At 55.0% G+C, this 25,955-nt stretch overlaps 5 protein-coding genes across 5 annotated transcripts; 2 read left to right on the top strand and 3 right to left on the bottom strand.

Annotated features, from left to right (window-relative positions):
• The first annotated feature begins 11 nt into the window (after positions 1-11).
• On the top strand, positions 12-1,526 carry QBC33DRAFT_150852 (rab type ras). Its single transcript, XM_060422164.1, has 2 exons — positions 12-558; positions 654-1,526. Exons 1-2 carry the CDS (start codon positions 366-368, stop codon positions 1,439-1,441), a joined length of 981 nt encoding a protein of 326 aa, XP_060287574.1. The 5' UTR covers positions 12-365; the 3' UTR covers positions 1,442-1,526.
• Positions 1,527-2,817: 1,291 nt separating this feature from the next.
• QBC33DRAFT_150855 (methylenetetrahydrofolate reduct) lies at positions 2,818-5,287 on the top strand. The gene is made up of 3 exons (XM_060422165.1): positions 2,818-3,009; positions 3,213-4,974; positions 5,043-5,287. Exons 2-3 carry the CDS (start codon positions 3,276-3,278, stop codon positions 5,180-5,182), a joined length of 1,839 nt encoding a protein of 612 aa, XP_060287573.1. The 5' UTR covers positions 2,818-3,009; positions 3,213-3,275; the 3' UTR covers positions 5,183-5,287.
• Positions 5,288-6,286: 999 nt separating this feature from the next.
• On the bottom strand, positions 6,287-9,201 carry QBC33DRAFT_523441 (uncharacterized protein). The gene is made up of 5 exons (XM_060426636.1): positions 9,022-9,201; positions 8,843-8,961; positions 8,131-8,772; positions 6,975-8,035; positions 6,287-6,916 (listed from the first exon to the last, which is right to left on the bottom strand). The coding sequence occupies exons 1-5, from the start codon at positions 9,084-9,086 to the stop codon at positions 6,554-6,556; spliced, it is 2,250 nt and encodes a 749-aa protein (XP_060287572.1). The 5' UTR covers positions 9,087-9,201; the 3' UTR covers positions 6,287-6,553.
• A 429-nt stretch (positions 9,202-9,630) lies between these two features.
• QBC33DRAFT_523436 (P-loop containing nucleoside triphosphate hydrolase protein) lies at positions 9,631-13,441 on the bottom strand. The gene is made up of 7 exons (XM_060426635.1): positions 13,157-13,441; positions 12,942-12,973; positions 12,761-12,782; positions 12,449-12,674; positions 11,930-12,382; positions 10,084-11,859; positions 9,631-10,023 (listed from the first exon to the last, which is right to left on the bottom strand). The coding sequence occupies exons 1-7, from the start codon at positions 13,162-13,164 to the stop codon at positions 10,006-10,008; spliced, it is 2,535 nt and encodes an 844-aa protein (XP_060287571.1). The 5' UTR covers positions 13,165-13,441; the 3' UTR covers positions 9,631-10,005.
• A 2,496-nt stretch (positions 13,442-15,937) lies between these two features.
• On the bottom strand, positions 15,938-25,693 carry QBC33DRAFT_591547 (uncharacterized protein; the record flags this gene model as incomplete). The annotated part of the gene is made up of 1 exon (XM_060431649.1): positions 15,938-25,693. One exon carries the CDS (start codon positions 25,691-25,693, stop codon positions 15,938-15,940), a length of 9,756 nt encoding a protein of 3,251 aa, XP_060287570.1.
• Between the last annotated feature and the right edge of the window lie 262 nt (positions 25,694-25,955).

Raw genomic sequence — 25,955 nt, 5'->3', positions numbered from 1 at the left:
GTTCACACGTGCAATGGCTATTCGCGGCAAATCTAGGATCTAGCGATCCTTTTCTGGACCGTGCTTGGAACAAGCATCTGCCCCCCGCAAGCAATAACGGGCGGGAAACATATCTAGGTTAAGTTTGTTGCTCTCCGAGTTGCCATATTCCCCATTCCTACTTTCACTTCGTCTTTCTGACATTATTGCATTCCTTCCACGTGCCTTGTATTCCAGTACATTATTCCCTTGGATCAGGCGGATATTCGATTTTATGACGTAGCGAGCTCCTTTAAAGAGAGCCAAGAGAGGCACATGACGGAAGTTAGAAATCGCGAATCGCCTCCTCCGACTCCCACCGCATCCTCCCTTCACTCGGACCCAGAATGTCCTCCCTCGAGGCGAAGATCGTCGTCCTCGGCGCGCAGGGCGTCGGCAAGACCTCTTTAGTCACGAGATACTGCAAAGGCGCCTTCAACCCATCGCAGACCACATCTACCGTCGGTGCGAGCTTCGTGACGAAGCGTGTTGTTGATGCCGACACCGACACCGTCGTCCGGCTCCAGATATGGGACACAGGTGTGTTTTTTTCTTTTTCTCTCTTGCGGCCAAACCATAACATAGACGCGTATCCTCGACGGCCATTCATTTTGCTAACGCGCGCCTTTCCGCAGCCGGGCAAGAACGGTTCCGCTCCATCTCCCGCCTCTACTACCGCGGCGCCAACGCCTGCATCCTGTGCTATAGCATCACCGACGCGCAATCCTTCGCCGAGATGGGCATATGGCTGACCGAGCTGCGGCGCAACCTGCCGTCCGACATCGTGCTGCACGTGGTCGGCACCAAGGCCGACATGGTGACGCGCGACCCGTCCAAGCGCGAGGTCCCCTTCGAGCGCTGCATCGCCTACGTCGCCGAGAACCTCGCCCCCGGACTGGGCTCGACGCCGCCCCCGACGGCCACGCCGATGGGCCAACACGTCGCGTGGGCGGGCGGCGGCGGCGGGTTCCCGGCCGGCAGCAGCCAGCCGCAGAGCGCGGAGCCGCGGAGCCCGAGTAGCAAGCGGAGCTCCGGGTTCTGGGGCCAGGAGGTGGGCTGGGACGCGTGCCACGAGATCTCGGCCGAGAGCGGCGAGGGCGTCGAGGAGGTGTTCCGCGTCGTGACGAGGAAGCTGGTCGAGCAGAGCCGAAAGACGCAGCAGGGCCTGCTGGCTGCTACGGCGAGCCTGCTGGCAGTGCCCCGCGGCGGCGGCGGGCACGGCGGCGAGGGCGAGGGCGGCGGCGCGGGCGCGGACGGTGGTGCGGCCGCCTACTTCGACGCCGTGAATCCCAGGGGGAGCTTCCGGGTCGGGAGGGACAGGAGGAGCTGGTTCTCACCGGCGTTGACCATCGACCAGCCTGCCCGGGGGGCCGATCAAGGACACGAGGATCGTGCCGGGAAGGCGAATCGGAGGTGCTGCTAGTTGTCCCGGTGGACCACCTCGCTATTTGGTTGGGTCCGAGGCACCTGGATTGAGCAGAGTCCTCCTGTTGAGGGGATTTGAAGTGAGGTTGAGGATTGAGGCGCCATGATACCCGATCACGTTTTATTGGTCTCTTGTCTCTGTTATTGTTTTGAGGGATTTGCCTGCATATGGTCTGTCGGGCGGGTGGCATTCTTCCCACTCTTACAGTGCAACGGGGGAACAGGCAGTTCTGGACATGCATTTCATGGGCGTTCTACTGGATGCTGGGTTCGGTGCGTAACTTCCCTTTATTCCTCTGTGGGCGTTGGATTATTCTTAGTCGAGTGGTACAGTATGACTCTCACGAATCAATGGCAGCATCCGATTGCGATACCTCTGTTGATCTTCCTGGTCACCTGTGTTCCTGCACTTCCCGGCTTGAGTCACCACTACTGATGGGGGTTTACCTCGTTATCCGACGGATACACTATCTGCTGTTGAATGCAGTCACTCCCAGACAGCAGAATGGTAACCCGTTCTTGCTATCCAGGTTGTTAAATCTGTTGCAAGCGGAGCGCCTTTCGGACTCTAACCAACTCTTCGGCCACTCGGGGCGGTCACGAGCTGCCCCCAAAATCAGCGGGCATAATTCGTCCACCAGAGCCATGCATACTGCAAGGACCTGCAGATGAGACAGAAACCTGACTGGCTACTTATCAGGAGCGGTCAGGCCAATAAATTACGCATCGTCATGCGTACTACGGCCACGGGTCGCTTCGTTCGGCCATTTCTTCTCTGAGGGAATATTATTGTTATCCAAGACTGTCGTCACTTTGAAGCCGTGAATCTGGCATTCGTCAATATGCGTTCTACAAAACCCAATTCTCTCTGCTCAAGTACCTATCCGCACCACGTCATCAGGATCCGCATATTATCTTAGAGGTACCTATGGTATTGCTGCTGTTGTATGCAGGCCACCACCCACTTTGTATCGGAGCCTGGGATTGGTTCCAGACTGCTCCTCAACTTTGCGGTGGCCTTGAATCAAATCGAGAAGCGAGAAAAAAAGCCAGGAACCAAGAGATCTCCACTTGGAGGGGCAGATTTGGTGGGGGGCCATCGGCGGGTCGGAATTTGAGGAGGAGCTTTAAGAAACTTTAGGAATTGACAGCCCTATACCTTCCAACTAGAGGCCTTGGCTCGTCTTTGACACGAACTGAATCTAGCCGATGCTTAGGCAGCTTTTGCAACTCGCAAAACTTGTGTCAGTAAGCAGAGCTGACGAGGTCAACATTCTGACCGCCCTCCTTTGTCTGCCCCTCCTGTCATCGTGAAATTCGGGGGCTTGACTACGTACCTAAATACCTACCCTTACCTCCCCTGGGTCCTGCACTGCACAGCAACGGAGCGAGCCTCCGCGTACGGAGATGCTTGGCCCCGCTGTCGACCTGCTTCTTCTGCTCCAATTTTCCCCCTTCTCTAAAGTTCCGTCCGGGACATTGTCCGTCTTCTGTCTTAAGGCGATCAGGTGAAGCTTATATCCAGACGAGGGAGGATATAAAATTTTGCTTTAGATCGTAATCCAGGTAACTATCCTTGACCCTCTTTCTCAAGTTCCATCCTTGCGGGTCTTTTTCTGAACCATCATCGGACTGTCAATGGCCCCCGATCCCTTCCGCCGCTTGTCCCCTCCATCCCTTGCATATTTGGATATTTCCTTCTCGTGTCTCTTGCTGCCATGACTTGCTCTCTCGTCCCAACCTTTCTTTCTAACCGTTCCTGCGACCAGTTTATTCATAATACCTACTATACGGACTAGTACCGCCTTGATTGGCGTGTATTGGCTGCCGAAATGCATATCCGAGATGTCCTGGCCGACGCTGAGAGGACGGGTAACCCGTCCTTCTCGTTCGAGTACTTCCCTCCGAAGACCGCCCAGGGTGTGCAGAACCTCTACGACCGAATGGAGCGCATGTACCACTTCGGCCCCAAGTTCATCGACATCACCTGGGGCGCCGGCGGCCGCATCGCCGAGCTGACGTGCGAGATGGTCTCCCAGGCTCAGACCTACTTCGGCCTCGAGACTTGCATGCACCTCACATGCACCGATATGGGAGAAGCCAAAGTCAGCCAAGCTCTGCAAAAGGCATACAAGGCCGGCTGCACCAACATCCTTGCCCTCAGAGGAGACCCGCCGCGGGAGAAGGAGAAATGGGTCGCAACAGAGGGCGGCTTCCAGTATGCGAGGGATCTAGTATCCCACATCCGCAACTCCTACGGGGACCACTTCGACATTGGCGTTGCCGGCTATCCCGAAGGGTGCGATGACAATAAGGATGAAGACGAGCTCCTAGACCACCTCAAGGAGAAGGTCGACATGGGCGCAACGTTCATTGTGACCCAGATGTTCTACGACGTTGACAACTTCCTGCGCTGGGTGGACAAAGTGCGCGCCAGGGGCATCACCATCCCCATTCTGCCCGGGATTATGCCAATCGCCACCTACGCGAGCTTCCTCCGCCGTGCCAACCACATGCAGTGTAACATTCCCGAGGAGTGGATGACCAGGCTTGAGCCGGTCAAGAACGACGATGTTGCTGTCCGGGAAATTGGGAAGACGCTTGTGGCGGACATGTGCCGCAAGATTCTCGCCGCCGGTATCCGCCACCTGCACTTCTACACCATGAACCTGGCCCAGGCGACGCGCATGGTTCTGGAGGAGCTGGACTGGCTGCCGTCGCCGACGCGGCCCCTCAAGCAACCTCTCCCTTGGAAGCAGTCCCTCGGCCTCGGCCGCCGGGAGGAGGATGTCCGCCCCATCTTCTGGCGCAACCGGAACAAGTCCTATGTCTCCCGGACCCAGGAATGGGACGAATTCCCCAACGGCCGCTGGGGCGACTCTAGGTCGCCCGCTTTCGGCGAACTGGACGCCTACGGTATTGGCCTGCCGGGCACAAACGAACAGAATCGGAAGAAGTGGGGCGAACCCACGTCGATCAGGGATATCGCAGACTTATTTGTACGGTATCTCGAAAAGGAAGTCGAATCTCTCCCATGGAGCGAGGCGCCCCTTACCAGTGAGGCCGACTCAATCAAGGATGACTTGATCGACCTGAACAGGCGGGGTCTTCTCACTGTAAATTCGCAGCCCGCAGTGAACGGCGTGAAATCATCTCACCCAGTCCACGGCTGGGGTCCCCCGAACGGCTATGTATATCAGAAGGCATATCTGGAACTGCTAGTCCACCCGGATATCTTCTCGGAGATGATCCGCCGGATCGAACAGCACCCAGACCTGACGTACTACGCCGTCGGCAAGGCCGGCAACCTCAAGTCCAACGCCCCCTACGAAGCGCCCAATGCCGTCACCTGGGGCGTCTTCCCGGGCAAGGAAATTGTCCAGCCAACTATAGTCGAGAGCATCAGTTTCCTGGCCTGGAAGGACGAGGCATTCCAGCTTGGGATGGACTGGGGCCGGTGCTATAATGCCAACACCCCAAGTCGGCTTCTGATCGAGAACATGATGGAGACATGGTACCTGGTGAACATCGGTAAGTTTTAAAAAAGATAAAGAGATGTATCCCAGAGAGACCCCGAGTCATCTAACCTCCATTCCTAGTGAACAACGATTTCCACCAACTACGTACCTTGTTCGAAGTCTTCGAGGGTCTTGCGGTCAACAACCTCGACGAAGCCCCCAAGGTCGCGGCTAAGCCAGAGCCAGTCGCGAACGGGAACACGAACGGAGATGCTGCTTAAACCACGCCAGTAATCCCTTCCCTCTTTTCAACATCCGGCAGCCGCCGACATCTTTTTTCAACATTAAAGTAATTTGACCAACAAGCGAAACACACACAAACACGACCTGGCGGCAGCATCTGTAGAGGCGTTTTATCCACTGGCGAAGCATTCATTTGAGGCTGATTTTTCAACAAAAAAACAACAACGGGGTTCTACGGGGGGTCACAAATGGAATCACCCGGGGGGCAAAGGGGGAGCAACAGGATATTGCATGCATACCACATCTCAACGATACCCCAAGGGAGGAAAAAAGCACGATATCTGCTTGGCTATGGTAGGAGCACGGGAGTTATAACTGCTCAAGGATTTAAAGAGCACTTGTCCTTTTTTTTTTTTTTTTCCCCGGTCCTTCGACTTTTCAACAAGGGTCTCCTAGACGGCCCTGAGGCATACAGATGTGATGGGTCTGCCATTGCGTTCTCCATCTATGAACGTCGAACGATATAGGAAAGTGTTGCCCAACAGTACAGCAGATGTCCTGACTTGAGGCACGGGGGAACAGTCAGCCAAGCCAGTATGGCATCTCCCAAACGGTTTCGAGGAAACCCCATTTCGCTCGCTCAACCGAACGGCGGGGCTTCAATGGGCCGGGCCATTCAGGGACTTCGTCAACATCGTCCCCTTGGCTGGGCTTAAATCTAAACAAAGTTCTAATAGACCATCGTCATCCCTATGTCCGAAAGTGCTCTCTTCCTTTTGGTCCAATCAAGTGGGTGGGGTTGGGGGCTAGCACTCAAGTGAAAGCCCCCCTCCCCGATACACTTTGACGTCGTCTTCTGCGTATCGTAGTCTGGTCAGGATACTCCCACGTATAGCTTCGACCCCCTCGAATCTCGATCCAGATAGTCTAGGCCCACCATAGCGCCATGCCAAGAAACGTCATGTCGGCAGACAGGTAACAAGACTTGCCAAGGCAGTCTGTCAGTCCACGATCGTTGCGCCGGGGGCGGGGGCGGGGGTAAGCAATACATATGGACCTATTCAACGGGGCAGAGCTACATTGACCAATAAATATCAATGCCCTATGACTGGTCATTATTTCTATCTTGCCTTGGGTAGGGCCCCCAGGATCCCCTGTTGGAATATGCTGAATTCGTTACGGATTTCATTTGCCTGAGACTGCAGCGCGTGCTGGAATCTTGGCCTCTCTGCGCCATGAGTGTCTTGCCACTCCCAATTAGAGGCACTTATATGTACTACACGAACTTGCTATATACAGAAAATGCTGTCCACAAGTCCTGGTCTGCCAAAAAAAACACTGAGCAAAATTTTTCTGCGGCCGATATTACCAAGCATGCCCTGAATAACCCGCTTGCTCTTTCCGGGAGCTCAACCAATATCCCACTGACTGTCATCCGCAACATCGTAGTCCATATCGGACTGCTCCGGTGGGTGTTCCATGACGGCAGTATCTTCCTTATCAGCACTGTTGCCGCCGGCACTCATCACCGTGTCCTCGTTCCTGGCGGGCTGCTTCTGTTCTTCGACTGAGGCTCTTCCGTTGACGACCGAAGGAGATGGAGTGCTCGCCGACGCTGAACCGCTGACCCAGCTCAGCTCGACTTTGCCTTCAACCCCGGGTATCTCCTTATTCGTGATACTATAGAAGAACTTCTCGGCCGTCTTACGATCCTTAAATGTGACCTGTGTGGCCTCAGGGGCGGTCTGGATGTCCGTGAACTCGCCGATACCCTAGGAGTAGGAATGTTAGCACTCGGTCATCACTCAGCTTGAGATGTGCCCAACTCACAAAAAGGTACTGCCGAAGCGGCTCGTCTTTTTCAGGCACTGTAAAGTCCACGCCAGTCACCGAGACCTTCCTAGGGCGGTTGTCGAGAGAGTATGCCGCGTAGGCAGCATGATTGCCACCCCGCCCCCGGAATCCTCCCCTAGAGCCTCTAGGAGCAAATCCTCTGGCTCTGGGGAAACCTCCTCTACCCCTTCCACGACCGCCTCCGGGGGTCCAGGTCGAGCCATCATCCATCGCATCAGGATCGAGCCCCAGCTGCTTGGCTTCGGCTTCTAGAGCCGCCAACTGCGCTCGCAACGCATCTGACTGGCCTGTGGGTTTTTGCGTTTTTGCGTCGCTCCCATCTTGACCAGAAGGGCCGGCGGACTTTTTAGAGCTAGCGGCAAGTCTCGCATAGAGTTTTTGCTTCTCCTCTTGCTGTTTTGCCAGGAGCTCCTTCTGTCTCTTCTCCAATTCTTCACGCTTACTCTCGATCTCCTGCACCTTCTGCACCTTCTCTTGATGAGCCTTCTGTGCCTCCTCTTGCTTGCGCAAGAACTCATCCATGTCGATTTCAGGTCCAGGGGTTGGGCTTCCTGCATTGGGGGTGCCATTCTGCGCCCCGGCTGGCCCTCCTTTGTTCAGCGGCTTCGAAGCTGGCAATGTTGATTCGTCTTCCTTATACCAGAAGACCTTGACAAAGCGATTATCGAAAACCACTTTCGGCGATCGCCAAGCGGCATTGGCAGCAGACCACAAGTCGAATTTGACTATGGCCAGGCGTTTGTACGGCTGCATTGACACCTCGACGATGTTGCCGAACTGGGAAAAGAATCGGCGGACCTCTTCCTCGCTGAAGCTCTCCTCCGGTATGTTCTCTACCACAATGGTCGATTTGCTCTTGTCGTTTACCGGTCCATCTGCAGAGAACGGAGCCCGGGCGCGTTTCGACGCTCCCTGCCTGCCGCCTCGATGTCCGGCTTGACCCCTGCCGTTTGCACCAAAGGGTTGAGCGAGTTGAGGTTGAGGACCGGGCCCGGTAAAACGCCCTGTCAACATTGACGCATTACTAGGGTCGTACTCTGCAGAGCGGAAACATTAGCCAAGATGCACTATAGGGTCTAGTCTCGTCGCAAGTAGCAATTGGCATCGGGGGGCATGGGATTGGCAGGCTTACCCTCATTTCCTTGCGGCTGCGACAAAGGCATCGGAGGAGGCACGAATATAGAATCCGTCCCGTGCTCAAACATGCAAGTGTTGCCACGAGCGCAGTAGCCTTTGATGTCATAATCTCGGCACCGTTGTCGTCTCCTTGCTGGCTGGCCCCCTCCAAGTGCCGATGGGCCGTGAGGCGCAAAGTCGGGCATTGGGGGTAGCGGCATACCCAAAGCCTGCAGCTTCAGCAAGGCATCCATCGGGTTATTCGGATCGAAGATGGGAGCTCCTGGCTGAGGCGCTGAAAGCTGAGACGGTTGATATCCTCCGCCTGGAAAACCCCCGGGTGCCGGGCCTCTTCTGAAGCTACTGGGATCCTGCATACGCCCGCCGCGGCCCCGTCGAGGTTGCTTGAATGAACGTGCGCCAAACTCGTTCGCGCCTTGCATGTCGACGTCGCCCTGTTCGTTATAGGATCTCTTTCTTGAGCCATTTTGCGACGGGCCCGTCGGGGGGCCTTGCGATATCATCGGTATTTCATCAAAGGGAAGCGCCTGAGGGCGAGCAGTCGGGGGAGCCGAAAGTTTCGGCAGAGGCAAGGCGCCTGGAAGGTATGACTTGTGCTGGATCGCATTGAAGACATCATTGACAAACACGGATGAGTCTATGGGGTGCTCTGTCAGGCAGGCATTCGATGGGTAGCGAGCAGGGATGGACGGCTTGGTCGCGCTTACCTTCTTTAAGGAAATCTGGGATTTCCTCCTCACAGAGCTTTCGTACGTCACCTATGCTGCCATCGTGTCGAAGTAAGGCAAGAACATACTCCGCCAGAACATCGGCATCAGCGTCAGATCTATTCCATGTTCGTTAGCTCGAGTTCATCAGACGCCGGGGAGGGAAGGAAGCGACTAACGTGTTCTCGAGTCGCTTCACGATCCATGCCTTGAGCATGGGCGCATCGTCTTCGGGAAACAACATCTTGTCATTAGGCAAGATCTGGTAGATTGCTAACGAGGATAACGCGTCATAAGAGGATGGGGTAGCTGGAGAAAAGGGTCTTGCTCCTTGTTCGGCACCAGAGCCTCGATTTCCAAAAATTCACTTTGACGTATACTTTTGGAGACGCGGCAAGCTGTTGCTGCTTTAATTCAGAAAGTGGATCCAGATTATCTAATCACGTACCCAACCACCAATTAAATGGATGGAAGCCAAAAAATATAAATAAAATAATTAAACACGCTAACCTAATGGTGAATTTTACCTCTGAACCACGAATGTCAACTTTCTGTAAGAGATGAGAAGCCCTTACAGTTTGTCTAGAAGTCCTGCGCTATGTGCGAAAGGAGTGAGGGGAGTGAGGACTCGCAACTAGATATTTGTAGTCACGCAATCCCTCTGGGTAAGACGAGAGTGGGGATTGGGGGAGGAGCCCACCAGGCCGCCATAAAAGCAGCGAGGTATCAACGTCATGGTACGGCCATCGAGAACTACCCAGTTCGAGGAATGTCGTTACAAACCCAATGCTAAGTCCAGTCTCTGGAAGGAAGCTGGAGAAGTTGTGAGAAATGAGGAGCAACAGTCGGGCCTGACAACTCGGGGGATAGCTCTTTGCATCACGTCTCACTATGCATCAAACTCGTTTGGAAGTTTCAGAACGAATCGATATTTCTACGTTACTACAAGCAGACCAAGCTGAACTATGACTAGCGAAAGTTCCATGCGTCCGTGACAGCTTCTATCAAGCTTGACTTTCCTCCCGCCACGTTCCTCACGATGGGGATATTCCGTTGGGGCCTCTCGAGGGGTAAGGGATTCGAATGTCATCGAAAGAGCCCTGGTACCCTCCTTCCAGAAGAGGCGTGAAGAGACGAGTCTATCATGGTCGGTAGGAACCCGCTTAGAGTTTGTCATAGTACTATTCCACCAAGTTAGCACTCTGTTGCATTCACAATAATATCGAGCGAGGTTAACTTACGTTCTCATAGGCAGGGAGCTCCAGCTTGAGACCCTTGCGCTTGCGCATATCGAGGACAACTTGAGCAACCTTCGAGCCGGCCTCCAGAGGAGAGCCACCAGGGAGGACCTGCCAGTGGTCGAATACCAGGGTCGGGAAGGCCTGGCCGGAGGTGGCCTGGCGGAGATCGCCGTTGAAGCCGAAAGACTCCATGACGGGGAGGTAGGCCTTGATGGTGAACAGGGGAGTACCGGGGCGCTGCTCCTCGTTGAACACGTGACCTCTCCGGCGAGTAAGGACACCGTACACGCCACCCATGGCCTGCTCGGGCACCTGGATTTCGACCAGGAAAACGGGCTCCTGCAGGGCAGGTTCGGCCAAGAGAGTGGAAGCGTAGAGCACACGACGTGCCGTAGGGATGATCTGACCACCACCACGATGGATAGCATCGGCGTGCAGGGTCACATCAAGGACGTTGAAGCGAACAGAGCGCATGGGCTCCTCACCAAGCGGGCCCTCACGTGTCGCCCATTGGAAACCGGACACGACCGAGTCCTTGATCTCCTGGAGATACTGAACGGCCTTGGTCTGGTCAACCAGCAAGTTGGCGCCAGTTGTATCAGGACCAAAGGCCCAGATCTTGCGGGCATCGGTGACGTCCCAGCCGAAGTCGTCAGCCAAGATGCGGGCACGGGTCTTGACGTCGTCACGGGGGCCGATCTTGCCCGACTCGATTTCTTTGCTAAGCTCCTCATCCAACGGCTCCGCAACCATGTAAAGACGGTTGTGCTTGTTGGGCGACTTGGAGAGAGCAGTCATGCTCGACTTGCCCGTGACAGTCTCGCGGTACTGGACGACGGGGTCGGAGATGATGAGAGGAACACCGGCGTGATCCTCCTCGAGATCCTTCAAGCAGATCTCAAGATGCAGCTCACCAGCACCGGCGACGACGTGCTCACCGGACGGGGAAGTCATGGTCAACACGCAAGGGTCGGACTTGGACAGGCGCTTAAGACCTTCGACGAGCTTCGGGAGATCCTGGGCGTTCTTGACCTGGACGGATCGCTGCACGACAGGCGAGACGGAGAACTTCATGACCTTGAGGTTGTGGGCGGTATCGCTCGTGGTGAGGGTACCGCTCTTGAGCAAGAACTGGTCGATACCGACAAGGCCGACGATGTTTCCGGCTGGCATGTCGTCGATGGGCTCAACTTTGCCGCCCATCATGAGGACGGTACGCTGGATGGCCTTGATGAAGAGATCCTCCTTCTTGCCAGGGGCGTAGTTGGGTCCCTGGATACGGACCTTGAGACCCGATCGCACGGTACCAGAGAAGACACGACCAAAGGCGTAGAAGCGACCCTTATCCGAGGTCGGCACCATCTTGGAGACGTAAAGCATGAGGGGGGCCTTGGGATCACAGTCACGGATACCAATGGCAGCCTCATCATCAGGGGGACCCTCGTACAGAGTCTCGCAACGGTACTTCTGGGCAGTGACTGGCGAGGGGAGGTGAATGATCATCATCTCCAAGAGGCAGTCAGCTGCAGGAAGGAAGGTTCGCATGACGACCTTGAGGAGCGCCTTGCCCTCCTTCTCGCGGTCCTCGGTGGAGAGCTTGAGGTTGAGCTTCTCGAGAAGGCTGGTCACCTCCTCCTTCTTGAAGTTCATGACGGCCGAGAAGATCTTGAAGATGGGGTCAAGAATGAACTGGTTGAAAGCACGCTCGAGCTCCTTGCCCTCATGGGTGCCAGACTTGGTCCACTTCTTAGTTGCAGGGTTGAAGTAGTTGTCGCCCTATCCACTCTTGTCAGCATTTCCTATTTCTTTTCCCAGAGGCGTCTGCCAAAGAGCTGAAGGGTCTTACCCAGAGACGCTCCATCATCTTGTTCCGGTCAACACCAAACTTCTTCGCATAACGGACGGCAAACTGTCGGACGGTGAAGGCCCAGCCGTGGAGACCGGAACCGAAGGCCACGGTGCCCTTGTATGGGTAGACCTGGACATCGCCGAGGGTCTTGTCAAAGTATGTCGAGATGATGACGTTGACGGATTCGATGGTTCGCGAGAAGGACTGGTACAGATCCTCCTTTGAAACCTGAAGCTCAAGGAGGGCACGGTCGACCTTGTTGATGATGACAACGGGCTTGATACGCTCACCCAGAGCCTGTCGGAGCACAGTCTCAGTCTGGACGCACACGCCTTCGACGGTATCGACCACGACCAAGGCGCCGTCGGTGACACGCAGAGCGGCGGTGACTTCAGAAGAGAAATCAACGTGCCCTGGGGAGTCGATGAGGTTGATCAAGAAGTCCTTGCCCTGTTTTCCCACCCAGTGTTAGCTCAGACGGACAGCGACGAATAAATGGGTTTCGGAGCTACCCACGTCAGCTTTTTGGCCGACAATGTCCTTCAGGTCATCATCATCCTGCAACGTGCCGTACAAGGAGATGGCAGTTGACTTGATAGTGATACCACGCTCCTGCTCGTCGCTACGAGTGTCTGTAGCCCGGGCATCGCCAGCCTTTCCGGCGGAGATGATACCGGCCTTGGCGAGAAGAGAATCGGTAAGAGTCGACTTGCCGTGGTCGACATGGGCAATGACGGACATGCTGTTGGTTCCATGGGTTAGTTCGGCTGTACAGAAACAGAGTCGTAACAGGTTAAGCTGTTCTTCTCGAGGTAATGGGATACGTACTTCCGAACATTTGTCGGCTTGTCTATTTCATAGCAAGTTAGCAATGAGTGACGAGCGAGGGATTAGATACTAGCCAGGGCTAGGAGCAGCTAGTGCCGGGTTCACACCAAGAAGGCGCCATTCCCACCTCAACTAGGTCAATGGGCCTCTGGTTGCAAAATAGAAATTGTGAAAAACATACCCATCAAGGCCCGGATCTCGTCGATCGTGAAGCTATTCGACAAGGCGAGGTTAGCATAGCCATTCCGCGGAGGTGGAGGGGCTTATCTCCGGGCGGGGTAAAGATGGGATAGGAAGGGAAGAGGAAGCAAGTAAGGTGGTAAATATTGAAAGTATGGCTGTGATCGAGGTGTATATTGGCATCTCACGATGTTGAGCGCAAGGGATAGGACTTACTTAACCATCTTGGCGGTATTGTTGCGACCTGCTCAAGTGTTGTTTGGTGGGTTGAAGTTGTGATGTTTCGGGAGCGGGGCAGAGAATTTTATCAGCACTTGGTCGAGCGAGTACGATATTGCTGACAAACTCCGGTAGTGTTCCCTGCAAATTTGTCTCTGGCACTGTCAAACCGGTGGCAGCAGCCAAAAAAAAAAAAAAAAAAGGGTAGGAAGATGCAATGGGCAAGGCGGAGAGGATTCAAAAGAGAATTGCCAGCACCGTCGCGCCTTTTTTTGCAAGTGGCGGGGAAAAAAGGGTTTGGGCATGAAATGGGTGAGGAAACAGGAAAAGCAGGTGGGGCAGGAATGGCATGCATAAGTAGCTACCCCGCCGTTGGTGGGGTTTTGGCGAGAAAGTGATTCACTACACAGAAAAAAAGGTACAACAAGAGCTGTAATGCCACCTATGCGCCAATTTCTCCCTGGTGGCGTGTCTTCCATACTAGTTTTTAAACCTCCTGAGCAAAAGAGCCAAAATGTGACTCAGACAAGTCGACAGCATTTGGAAACCTAGATCGATATTGGATACCTCTCTGGGTGCAGACCTGACGCGCGAGGATCTTGGTAGGTATGTACCTACCCACATTGGCAGGTAGGAACCTAGCATAGGTAACTAGTTAGTTGGGTACATTATATTCTGTACGACGCGTCCCTCGGTGTACGAGGATCAGGGCTCCTGCCCTCTCTCGACAACCCGACCTTCTTGCCCCTCCCCTTCCTTTCCCTATTAGGCTGATCCATCAAAGCCGCCAGGCATGCGAATTCCGAAGCATTGAAGAAGTTTAACGGGAATTATACCTACCTAATACCAAAAATGGACGTACTCGTTTCCCAGAATACCTATCTATCTCTCATATGGTGTACCTCCAGCTAAAAGTGGCTGTCAGAGGAGAAAGGCATGACGACACCTCGGTGTGAGTGGGGTTGACCTATATCCATCGGTGAAGAGTCAACGGCGAGTGTTCTCCGCCGGTGAAGACTATTACTACGATGAAACCGGACAAGCTTTTCAGTGTCTACTCTCGTGTTAGACTCTAACTTCAGTATTCTGTCTGTCAGCTGGCGAGCGTTCTTTCCAACGGTGAAGGCAGCGATGAACGACAAGTCACGAGGCTTCACATGACGAAATGAGAAAATGACAAAATGACCAGACAATCTCAGCTAATACGAAATATACTTTTCTCACTTTGTTATACGCAGATCCACAGCTATCTACTGCTCTAACTGCTCAATTCAACAGGTAGACTAAGACCTACAGAGCCAACCGTAGGCATCCTCTTCTACATCGCGATGGATATGAACATCACAAGGACCTTTGGAGAGACCTCAGCTGTTCCGACAATAAACCAGTGCTTATGTCGAAGAGATCTGGGGTGAGCCAGGCTTAGGCGCCGAGAAATAGGTTGAGATAGGTCGCGGCCATGGCTAAGGGGGCCTGTTAGTTTCGTACAGTCTACCTGGGACTAATCGCTTGGATCATCTTGAGCTTTCCATGGCAGCCTCACATACAACAGCTAGACCCAAGGCTCACTGATGACTCTGGGTAATAGCCTACATTCTACCTCAACGCAGATAGCCATATGCCTCCTGGCCCCTTTCTGTATTCGGATAGAGTGTGCCCTTGGCGTGTTTGGAAGGCAGCCCGTATCTCTCAAGCAATGTTTATATAAAGAAAGAGTCGAACTGATGTCTGTGTCTGTTACCTTGCCTGGCCCTCTTTCGAACGCCCAACCTTCCATCACGACTTACGCATTCTCGCTGTCCTATCACCCCAAACTTCCACAGGCTCCAATCATTTTATATCTCGCCAAAGATGGACCTCAAGCAGGTTTTAGATTTGGCAGATATCCCCGTTAAGAGAGCCGAGACATGGAAGAACGTTGCCGAGGCCAGGTCAGCCAGCGCAGATCGGCTTCTAAAGCAAGGCGTTCGAACACTAAGTACTCCCCTCACCTGCAAAGGAGTTCTCGGACGGGCTGAAGTCATCTACTCTACGGAACCAGGTAGAGTCATTCGCTGCGCTCCAGATCACGGAAGACATGGGCAAGTTTGCGCAGAGCGAGATGCTCCTTAACCAAACCCAGGCCTTGGTGGCCATCGGCAACGCAACAACGCTCAAGGGTACCTCATCAACCCTAACCAAGGTTGCGGAGTATATCGGCAAGGACGAGCAACCGTTGTTGATGCAGCTACCTCGGCCGCCGAGACCATGCAGGGAGCGGCCCGATCCGCGGAGAGGGTGGCTAGGGAACGTGAATGCCTCCAACTTATTGGCGGGTCCCTGGTCGATCGGGTCGACTATTACGGGCGTTGCATCTCATCTCTTGGGACTTGCTACGATAGCCTAAGGAATGCCTGTCACTACTCTGAGGAAGAATGGGCGCTTACCTCAATACCCTGACTCTACGGAATACCTTATGAGGCTTTCATCGGGTCCTTAGGTCCGAATCAATATGGCTACAAGCTTAGGTACCTGCTTGGCTGTGGCGTGTTATGTAGGTTGTCATGAACGTAGGTAAATTAGATAAATACGCCAGTACACATAAAATACAGGGGCTAGCGTTGGTAGGGCAACACCCCCAACCCGCCTTCTAGAAAACAACCCAACGCCAGATGATATATAAGGCAAGGCCAAAAACAAACCACAAAGGCTCCTCGCCCAGATAACTCGCCGTCGTCCCTAAAACAACCTTTATATGTATTCTATTTGCCCAACCCGGGCCACACACAAAACCACCCATCACGACGACCCCAAGATCCTCGAGTACGCATCCTCGACCTCGCTAGCCAGCTCCAGGAGCGACACAATGACGATCTGGTGCGTCAGGTTCGGCAGCCGATCCCTCTGCAGGCCGATCCACTCGAGCGGCGGCGTGGCCTCGCCCATGTCCCTCAGCTGCGGCGTCTCGATGACGGGCGGCTCGAGCGCCGTGTACTCGTACTTTGACTGCGGCACGTTGACCTCGGCCGTGATCTTGGTCTGCTGCCCCGACCCCGACCCCGCCCCCTGCTGCGGCTCCGGCACCCCCGTCACCCGGATCGCCGTCACGGGCGGCAGTTCCCTGCCGCACGTCTGCGCGAGCGCCTTGGCGTGGTTGGCCCACATGCCGCGGATGTAGCTGATGCGGCTGTAGTTCCACCCGACCTCGACCTTGCCCTCGAAGGCGCTGTGGAAGAGGTAGTCGATGTGCTTCGAGTCGGGAGACTGCCACGTCTGCATCGACGCCTCCACCCGCGGCACCTTGAGGATGGTGCCGCCGCGCGACCCCGTCGCGCTCGACACCACGTCCTCCACCGAGAGCTCGCTCAGCGTCTTGGCCGGCCCCGGCCTCTGCCCGACCCCCGCGAGCCCTATCCGCAGCTGCCCGAGCGTCAGGCCGAGGATGCTGTGGATCCGCCGCTCCTCGATGCTGGCCGCGAATCTGGCCTGGGCGTTCAGCGCCTCCATCTTGAAGACCTGGCGGTCCGAGAATGTGCTCGGGAAGATGCCCAGGTTGAGCGCCTTGAGCGTCACCACGACGTTGGTGTCGAGCAGGATGGGGGATTTCAGAAGCGCGTCGTCGTCGACGGGTCTTTCAAGAAGACCCCCTCGGGGGGGTAGTAGTGCGGGTGCGGTCCCGGTCTTTCTCTTCAGAAACCTCTCAATCTCCTTGAGGGATGATTCGTAGTTTGCCTTCTTCTCCTGGATCAGTCGCTGAAATGCTTGGTACAATGCGACCACCTGAGCGGCTGACGTTGTCGTCCCAAAGACCTGGACGGCTTCGCCATCGAACATGGCGACCAGACGATCTCCGGCGCCTTCACGGCTACGCCGGACATTGTACATGATGAACTTCATCGACGTGATGTCGGCAACCAGAAAGGCTTGATAGTCGAACGCGGCCTTGACTCTCAGCTGGCCGAATCCTATCGACGCCTGGACGAGGGGTGTCTCGTTCAGCGCCTGTTCCCTCTCGGGCCACTTGATCGAGGAGCGCAACTGGAAATTCTGCAGGGCCACGAATCCGCTCATCCGACCGGTGCTGTCGACGCCTATCTTCTCGAATCCGAGGCACAGGTTTTGCTCCCAGTCAGACGTCTTCTTGGACGATGCCCAGAACTCGGAGATGGCGAATACCGACTTCCCAAGAGCTTGTCCGAGGTCCACGTTGATCTCGAGCGCGGTGATCGACACCGTTGCTGTCCAGGGGAACGCAGCCGTCGCGGCGACTTGTTGGTAGCGCTGGGCGAGGTGCCACTGCGAAGTCTCGGTAACGAGTGTCGCGACGGGCGCTGACGAGGCCCGCCAGATCTCGCGGGGGATCCAGATCTCTCTGAAGAGGAGGAAGTCCTGAAGCTGCTTGACATTGACACACACCTTCATTGGGCTAACCTTCATTATTGCAGACACACCGCTGGTGCCACTGACATGCTTGCTGTTCATGAGGGAGAGTACGATGGATTCGACCTCGAAACTGCCGGTCGACTCTCTTGAATAGACGTGTTGGACCGACGCCCGGAGGTTGCTGAAAGCCCCTGAGATGGCAAAGAAGTTGCCTTGCTCGACGGAATGAACAGTGTTGGCCGTGAAGTACACATCGTCGAAGCTAGCAGTGGCAGCGACTCGGGCAATAGGCTGGCAGCTCAAGGAGAACTCTTGCTTGTAGATGCGAAGGCCTAGGTTGAGTTTCAGGCGACCAAGCACGGCACTTGGATCTGCCGTGAGGATGCTGTCATCATCGCCGACTTTGGCCCGGGCCAGCACGTCGTGTGGCTGGACATGGGTCTTCTTGTCCTCGTCACTTTCGCTGCTGACCACTTCCTTCACCGTGTTTGTTATGTCCATGATCAGGGGAACGACGGACGGATAGAGTATGTTGCTCGAGGCATCGATCTTGACCTCGCCATAGAGCGACGGAGTGTCCTTGCCGTTGTCGAAGTATTCCATCTTGCAAGCCAGACCCGGACTGCGCAAGACCGTGCTGCCCGAATCTTCTTGAACAAACTGTCCGTATTTTCCGGACATGCCCCGCCGTCCTGATCTGTCGGCCGTGGTGAAATCATTGGGATCCGTCTTGCTTGTCAGGTAGACGACAGCACCAGCAAAGTCAGCGTCCACGAGCAACGACTCCAGCCTCCTGCTCCCCAGAAGGCTGGCTTGTCTTGGTTTCTCTGTTTCCGATCCCGGAGCAGCTGGAGATGCCGTGGGTGGGATCACTGGTCGCCAATTTCGCGAAGCCTGTTGGACGTTCTTGATGGATAGAGTAATCGAGTCTTCTAGGTTGGCAGCTGGGATTATGAAGCCAGAGTTGAGTCGAAGATCCAACGACTTTCCAACGGCCTGGAAGGCTAATCGACGAGCATCCGAGGTGGATACGTGGGCGATGTTGAAGATGACTTCGGGCAGGAGAGCCGAGTTCGGGGACCGGAATTTCCTGTCCTGCAGCGGTGACACCATCTGGAGCTGCAGATTCTCGATAGTCAGCCTGGCCGAGTTTCTAGTGCAGGTGCCAAACTCGATCCGCTGCAGCGAGAGGACCAGGTCGTCCTTGTCCTGAGATGGTTCTTCATTGGGTTTCGTGACGCGCCAGCACACGTCGATGTCACGCATCTCGAAAGTGTAAGTCATGGAGGAGAGGAAATCGTGGACGACGTCGGGCTCCGGCTGTTCCTCCTGGTCGTTGATGGCGATCCGCGGTTTCGTCTGCCTTATTCTCCGCAGATACTCGAGTTCCCGAGACGTCCCGAGGTCCTTGAATTTGTCGCCCATGTAGCCAAGAACATCAACAACAGTTGAAACGGTGTCTGGTGACAGGCTGATTTCAAACCCGTCGCTCTTGAGGTTGAAGAATCTCATAACTTCCCCATCATCGGTTAGTCTCGAGGTAGTCGTCACCAATGCACCAAAGACGAGATTTCCGCAAGAACCTAGAGAGTCGGGAGTCCCCCTCCGGATCTCAAAGGCAACCTTGCGTAGGTTGATGTGCACTTCTGGGTAGGCGAGGATCGGTCCGTCATGCTCAACACGATTGGTCATCTCCAGGTTAACACTATCAAGGCAAAACGATATATGGGCCATTGGGGACATGCTCGACTTCAGGGGGCTGGACCCAAACACTTCAAGACCAGCAAAGGTCAAGTGGACGCCATAACCCAGAACTTCGGCTTTCTTCTGGTGGCTCGATTTTGTGACTTGGCCACCGTCTGTGCCGAACAGGGCGGTAATTCGCTCTCGAATGATCCCGCTCTGTTGCTGCAGATCGTTGATGACGCTTGAAATTTCTGGTCGATTCAGCGCCGTGAGCAGACTGTAGACAGCCGAGGCGTCCAGTTGCACCAGCTCTACCGACGCAAAGATTGTGATGGAGTGTCCACCATGGCCCATGTGACTGGTAACTCTTCCATTCGTTGGAGGTATCTGTAGCAGAGATATGCTTCGAGGCATATTGTCCACGATGATCTGCATCTCGTGCGAGTTTTCCTTCACGTCAAAGTCGAAGATGATCTCCCTGCCAAAATTGGCTGCCATTGCGGCTCTGGATACCGTCCCGGAGACGGTATAAGTCAACGAACGGAGAAGTGGAATGCTGATGGTGTACCGATCCATAAACATGGCGACATTGACTCTGAAGGCAGAGAGGCGGTCGATTATTGTCTTAGTTGGCGACGATGGCACCGGCGACGAGGGCAGCTCGTGCGTCAGGCGGTGGAGCTGGGCGACCTCATCCCTGATGACGGCATCCAGAACTTCTGACAGGACGACCGGATCCTGTTTTACAACAACCGACATGTCTTGGCTGCTGGCTGTTGCCTTGATCGTGTGCCTGTCGGTTGTCTCGCCCGCCTGCAGCTCATGAGAAACAAGCACACTCGACTTGTGGAGGACCAGTTTGACAAGCCCCTGGGCGCCGCTGCGAAGTCTTGACTGCACCGAATCGCAACTGAGGATAAAGTTGGCGTCTGAGACATCATTCTCCCTTTCTGATCTGAGGAGAAACGAGGCCTTCATACCACTGCCGACCGAGGATGCATGGATATTGACTGTCTCTAGAGCAATTAAGCCTCGGCCGAGAGACACTACACAATGAATCGTGCGTTCCTGACGGCCGGTTGGAGAAGGAGACGGAGGCGACTTGACTGGAGGAGGGCTTTGAGGGCTTGGCTTGGCTTGTATCTTATTATACAGCCTCAGGATATCATCTGCAAGCTCGCATAGCTCCCAGTTCAGGTTGATTGAGGCATCGTCGCAATAAATGTTCAAGACCGTCAGAGATCCGTTAGGGACGTCGGTCGCAGCCTTTCCCCCTTCTTCCCGCGGTGCATGGCTTGTCTCGAACCGCGCTGTGAGATCCAAAAAGGTGATCTCATTCTGCTTTGGCCCTGGGTCGAGAACCAACCGAGTCTCTGCAACCCTTACAACCGCCATGACTGGGCCCTCGTCGGATGGGGGGTTGAGGTGGTCCCCTGAGCGGCCAAATATCTTGTTCAGGAGCACGCTTGCCGACGCATCTCTGAGGTCCCAGCTCCTCCACCTTTGGAAGGAAGCGACGGCTTGCTGCCTAATGTCATCGGGAAGGGATGGCAAATCCCCTAGACAGTCGAGTGTGAGTTGTTCTTTTCGATCTGGATCTAGAGTTGTCCACATCTCACGCAGGCGCATGGCGATCTTCCACGAGTCAAAGGTCCGCAGATGTTGCCGGGCAGAACGCAGAACGGCCGAAGGTCGGATGAGGAAAGTCGGATCTGGAGCAGCCTGCGCATCTTTGATCAGGCGATGAACGAGATACCTGACAAGATGTCGTTCCCGAGACGCGGTTTCCGCGAAGAGCTTCCCGAAATCCGAGGCCAACATGTTGGTCCTGTGAATGAGGGAAGCCAGGTATTCGAGCTTCATCGACGAGATATTGCCTTGGATGCTGCCTATGTCGGCGTCGAGGTAGGTCAAGTCCTTGGACCCCATAGACACCACGACGCGCTCGATCTGCGCCAAGGCGGCTGCTTGAGGACCCTCCATGTCGTGGAATCTTTCCGCTGCAGAGAGCTCCACGGATTTCAGGCGCAGGTGGAAGGATGTATCCGTCTTCTTTGACTCGGGCTTGAAGGCGTCGAGCCATTTAGTTTCAGACCTTGACGCCAGTACCAGCTTGGTTATTGAGAAGTCATACTGGTCCTGCTCCTCGTGCGAGGGCTCCGGACTATCTAGATCCGAGACGTTTATGAACCGGATATTTGCTCTCGGAAGCCTGACAAACACGTCTTTGACCTGGCCTTTCATCTTCTGTGCTCTCTGCATCCCGAAGATCTCCTCCATGGAATCAACTTGTATAGCGTCGAGAATGTCATCGGGCTCAGAAGGCTGGAGAGCAGCTATGAGGGCTGCTACATACCGTAACGACTGCGGATTGAAAAATGCCGTGAGGCCTGCCGGGAATTCCACCAGAGTGCTTGAAGAGACGCAATCTTCGCTCAGCATGTCGGCGTCGATGTCCTCCAAGTCGAATCCGACAGAGTCAGGTGTATCATCCCCAGCATCGTCATCGTCATCTTCCATGCCTTGCATCCTCGCCTCGAAAGCGTCTGGCTTCACACGCTCAAAGGGAAAATAGGGAGCAAGATACTGGCTTGGGAAAGCCACCGAACTGTGCCCGGCATCATGGCGGTCGTTGACGTCGCCTGCTGCGCTGTAGAATGCAGAATGCCGTCCAGTTGACGCAGATACTTCTCGGTCGCGCTCTGCGGGGTGCCCAGCTCGGCCAGGGCGCTGATCGAGGGGGGCAAAAGGCTGTAGATATTCCGGCCGTTTCCCCCTCGCACCAGACAGCCTAGAACTCTGGGGTCTCACGATACTGCATTCGCTTGCGCTCGAAAAAGAGAGGAAAGAGCTCTTGTGGCGCAGACCTCTGGGATGTCGGGACCGCGCAGACGATGTGTGCGACGACCCATCGCCCTGAACATGTTCTAACCCCGTCGGCTGGGGGACATCGGGGAAGCATTGGGCAGGGGGGTCGACAGGATCGGGGATCAGTTCATCCAGCAATCCTGGAAGACAGAGGAACCCTGTCCTGTGTGTCCGCTGATCTTCTCTCCGCACAAGCTCCTGCTGTAGCTTTCGCTCATTGGAGAAGTCGAATTTACGGCCAATGATGGCCAAATGAACGCTGGTCCGTACCAAGGCGTCGGCCTCAACTGCGCGGTGGGACCTTGATTTACTCCGCGATACGGACTCGGAGTTCACGCAGGAGAGTTTGACATCCGGGATTCTGATGTTGGCCCGTCTCGAATAGTGCGATCTTGCCCAGTCGTTGTATTTCACGTCAATCAATCCGGTAGACAGCAAAAAGGCGGCTTCTTCAACATGCAACCAGAGGTTGACTGACTGCACGAAAGCTCGCAAGAAGGTGACATCATAAAATATGACGGACGAATAGGATACCAAGGCATTCTCATCGTCGTCAAACGAGAACCCAAATGCCTTTCCCCCACTGATCAGGGAGGCGAGGAAGTCTGCCGAGCACTCTCCGGTAACATCCCCCACGGAAATGTCCCAGTTGCAAAGATATGTGGGCTCGGTTGGTGGAAGGCCGAAGAGTCGATGACCATAAAGCTTAATGCCGTCGATGAAGAGCTGTGTCGATGAAGTTGCGCTTATAGGGGTCTCCATGCCTCCATCAGAATTTCCCGGTGACAGGCTGAGCGGGTCAACCACGAGTTCCATATCCATGTAGTAGTTTGTGAAGCGCAAATCACAGGATAGCGAGGGCGTGTCAATCTGAGCATGTCGCGTCGAAGCGTACAGGTTGCTGGGAAGGAGGACCTTGCAATCATCGAGACGAAGGTTCACCATGACATCAAGGTCGTTTGATTGCTTGTGCGGAGGGCGGCTCACAGTCTCCGAATCTGGATTCTTCTCTTTCAGTCTCAATGATTCTTGATACTCTTCCAGCGTCCGGAAGTGGATATCGTCCCCAAAGTAGTTGTCCTTGAGCTTGAGGAAGTACCGGAGGACGAACCCGTGGATGCATGCGGCTGGGGACTTCGCCGTTACGTTCAAGACCAGGGTATCGGTATTAGCAAGCGAAGTGGTTGCGTTGTAGTGATAGGAACCGTCAACAAGAAGGTTCTCGAGGTCGCCGATCTCGGTGGATGGCAGGAAGGTTGCTTGCGTGTTCCAGGGAGGAACATGGATCCCTACCGTGGCAGTATCTGCCCGGATATCGAACGGAATAGCGTTCTTGCTCGGCCTGTACTTGTCGACGGGGATGCAAGTCGTAGAGCTTAGAAGGGGGCTTCCGATCACAATATAGGTATTGTCCTCCATGTCAGTCGGGTTGTTGATGATATTCGCGTCGCTAACGTTGAGGTAGAGCTTGACGTTTTGAAGCTGAAGGTCCAGATGGTACTTGAACGGAGCGAAGACTAAGTACTCGGCAGGAGGGCCCGTGGTCCAGTCATCCACCAGGTCTATGAGCAGAAAGACGTGGTCTCGCAAGAGGAACAGCTCGAGATCTTCGCTGGCCACCTTGAAGTGCCACTGACGGAGGGAGTTCCACCGCAACGGCGTGGATAAGTCACAAGATATACGCTGGGCGCCAGATCTCCACAGCAGTTCGTGGTTGATGCTGCTTGAGATCTCGGTCTTGGGAAGGTCTACATGCAGAGTGTTGGAGTAGCCCGAGGCGCTCGCGAACATGTCCATCGAGTACGACACTGTCGAGTTTGCGGCAACCTTGATGTCCAGCCAGCCGTAAGGTCGTTGAAGGGTCTGAGGCGTTTGTTGGGTTTTCTTATTGAGGCCCTTAAATATACGCTTGTCTCGTCCTCGGCTCGGAATTAGCTCTGGCTCTTTGCCTTTCCATCTCCAATTCTTGGATTCCTCCCTGGTTGGGACACGGATGGTCGTCTCCTCCTCGAGCTCTATATAGAGCTTGAACTGCGTGGGGACCCGGGCCGCACCGACTGGAAGATGTTTCGCAGGACGTGCGTCTTTGCACATCGTGGGGAAGAAAGTCCGCTGCAATTCCGCTCGCTGCCTGTCCGCCCAGGGCCCATAGTTGACTGATCCGCCCTTGATTGACAGGTTGATGGCCCAAGCTGGCGGCTCCTCGCCATTGATGTTGTCCGCAAACTTCTCGGCGTCGTCACTCCGGGCCGGTCCAAGACCAACCTTACTCACTACATCCCAATAAATGGTCATGGACGCTTCCGGGCTGTCCAAGATGGTCGGCAGAGCAGCATACTCCACCGACGCCCATCGGGCCTTCTGATCTTCGCTGTCGTCAAGGTATCTCGAGAGCCCCTGCCAATGATTTAGACCGGGGGGGTGGGGGCCACCGGCGGCGCCAGGGGCGGTCCTCGAGTCGGAGGAAAAAGACTCGACAGACTTCCTCCAGTAAGGAACCAGTCCACGAATTTGGCCCATGATCCGACGCCGCTGTCGACGGAAGTAGGATTTTGTTTGTACGGGTTCGCGGTGTTGTGCCACGCCTTTTTCTCGTACAGCTCGGTCAGCTTGATTCTCCTTGAAGTCCTGGTTATCTCTCATCTCAATGACCGGGTGCTTGAATTTCAGCCTGAAGAGTTGCCGGTACGGGTCTGGTGTATCCGTATCAGACGCATCGATGTCTCCAGACACGGCATCCGCCTTGACAATCAGCACTGCCTTGGTGTTCTCGTTCCCCATGACAAGCCCGGCCGTTTGGCATTCAACGTTGATCGGAAAGAGCCGCAGCATGAGAGGGATAGCATATTCATGATCTGTACTGTCCGGGCCTCTGGCTTCGTCATCGCTCGAGCTGGAGGAGTGTGAGGCTGAATGTCTGTGGGGGCCAGACCCATTCTCTCCTTGCTTGCCAAGTTCCGGTTTGGACTCGTTCAGTTCCGTCTGCTCCGAAGACCGCCCCCTAGGTAGTCCGTTTGAACCTTCACCCCGTTTCGACCGCCTCCGTCGCAGCTTCGAAGAAGCTCCGCCGGCCTCTTGCTGTGGCTCAATCGATGGCTCGCCTTCCTCGTCCCCATCATCCGTCAATCCTGCTAGGACCGTATCATACGCTGGGGTGCGATTGTAGACGAACCACTCGACTCCAAGCACGGATACGTTTACTCGGCACGGGAGTCGCGAAGAGGGGCCGGAGTCGTTTCCCTGAATACCTGCCGCTTCTTCTGCCGCTTTCTCCTTTTTATTCCTGATGTCGACATCTCGAACACGGCGTAGCCAGTATGACCAGGTAATATATCCGTTCTGTATCAGAACGGTCTCGTTGTTCCCATGGTACCGGAGACCCGTGAAGAAGACTCGCCCGCCGAGCAGAGATATCTGGAGTGCTTGGATGTCGATATAGACTCGGTATTGATGCCAGGTCCAAGTCCGAATGGCCCACGAGACAACGGATGCAAAGACTCGGTTGAAGTAGAGCAGGAAGAAGATGGACAAGGCTCCGCAGACAATGAGGTATGCGAGGAATTCCCCATTGAACGGAGAACGATTGTCGGGGTCGAATGCGTTCCTACTGGAGGGCATCATGGCCGATTAGGTACCTAGGTAGGTGGGTAAGGTACCTCTATAGGTAGCTCCTAGACTGGGCAACCCCAAGCTCCAGCTCCCCTTTCCTTTCCTGGATTCGAGGGCTACCGACAGGTCAAATTCCCGGTAAGTGTGTCCTCCATGCTGTTTGTGGTCGCAGTCGCCGACAGCCGTGAAACCGTGGCCGAATTGCACTTTCTTGGGTGGTCGTCTAGGCTGGAAGTTGGGGATGGTAGAACAACTTCATGATTGTGCTGGC

The sequence above is a fragment of the Phialemonium atrogriseum genome (genome assembly GCF_030411735.1).
Source record: "Phialemonium atrogriseum strain 8032-3 unplaced genomic scaffold QBC33scaffold_2, whole genome shotgun sequence".
In the NCBI taxonomy this organism is placed as follows: Eukaryota; Fungi; Ascomycota; class Sordariomycetes; order Cephalothecales; family Cephalothecaceae; genus Phialemonium; species Phialemonium atrogriseum.
This window is presented reverse-complemented; position numbering and strand designations above follow the sequence as displayed.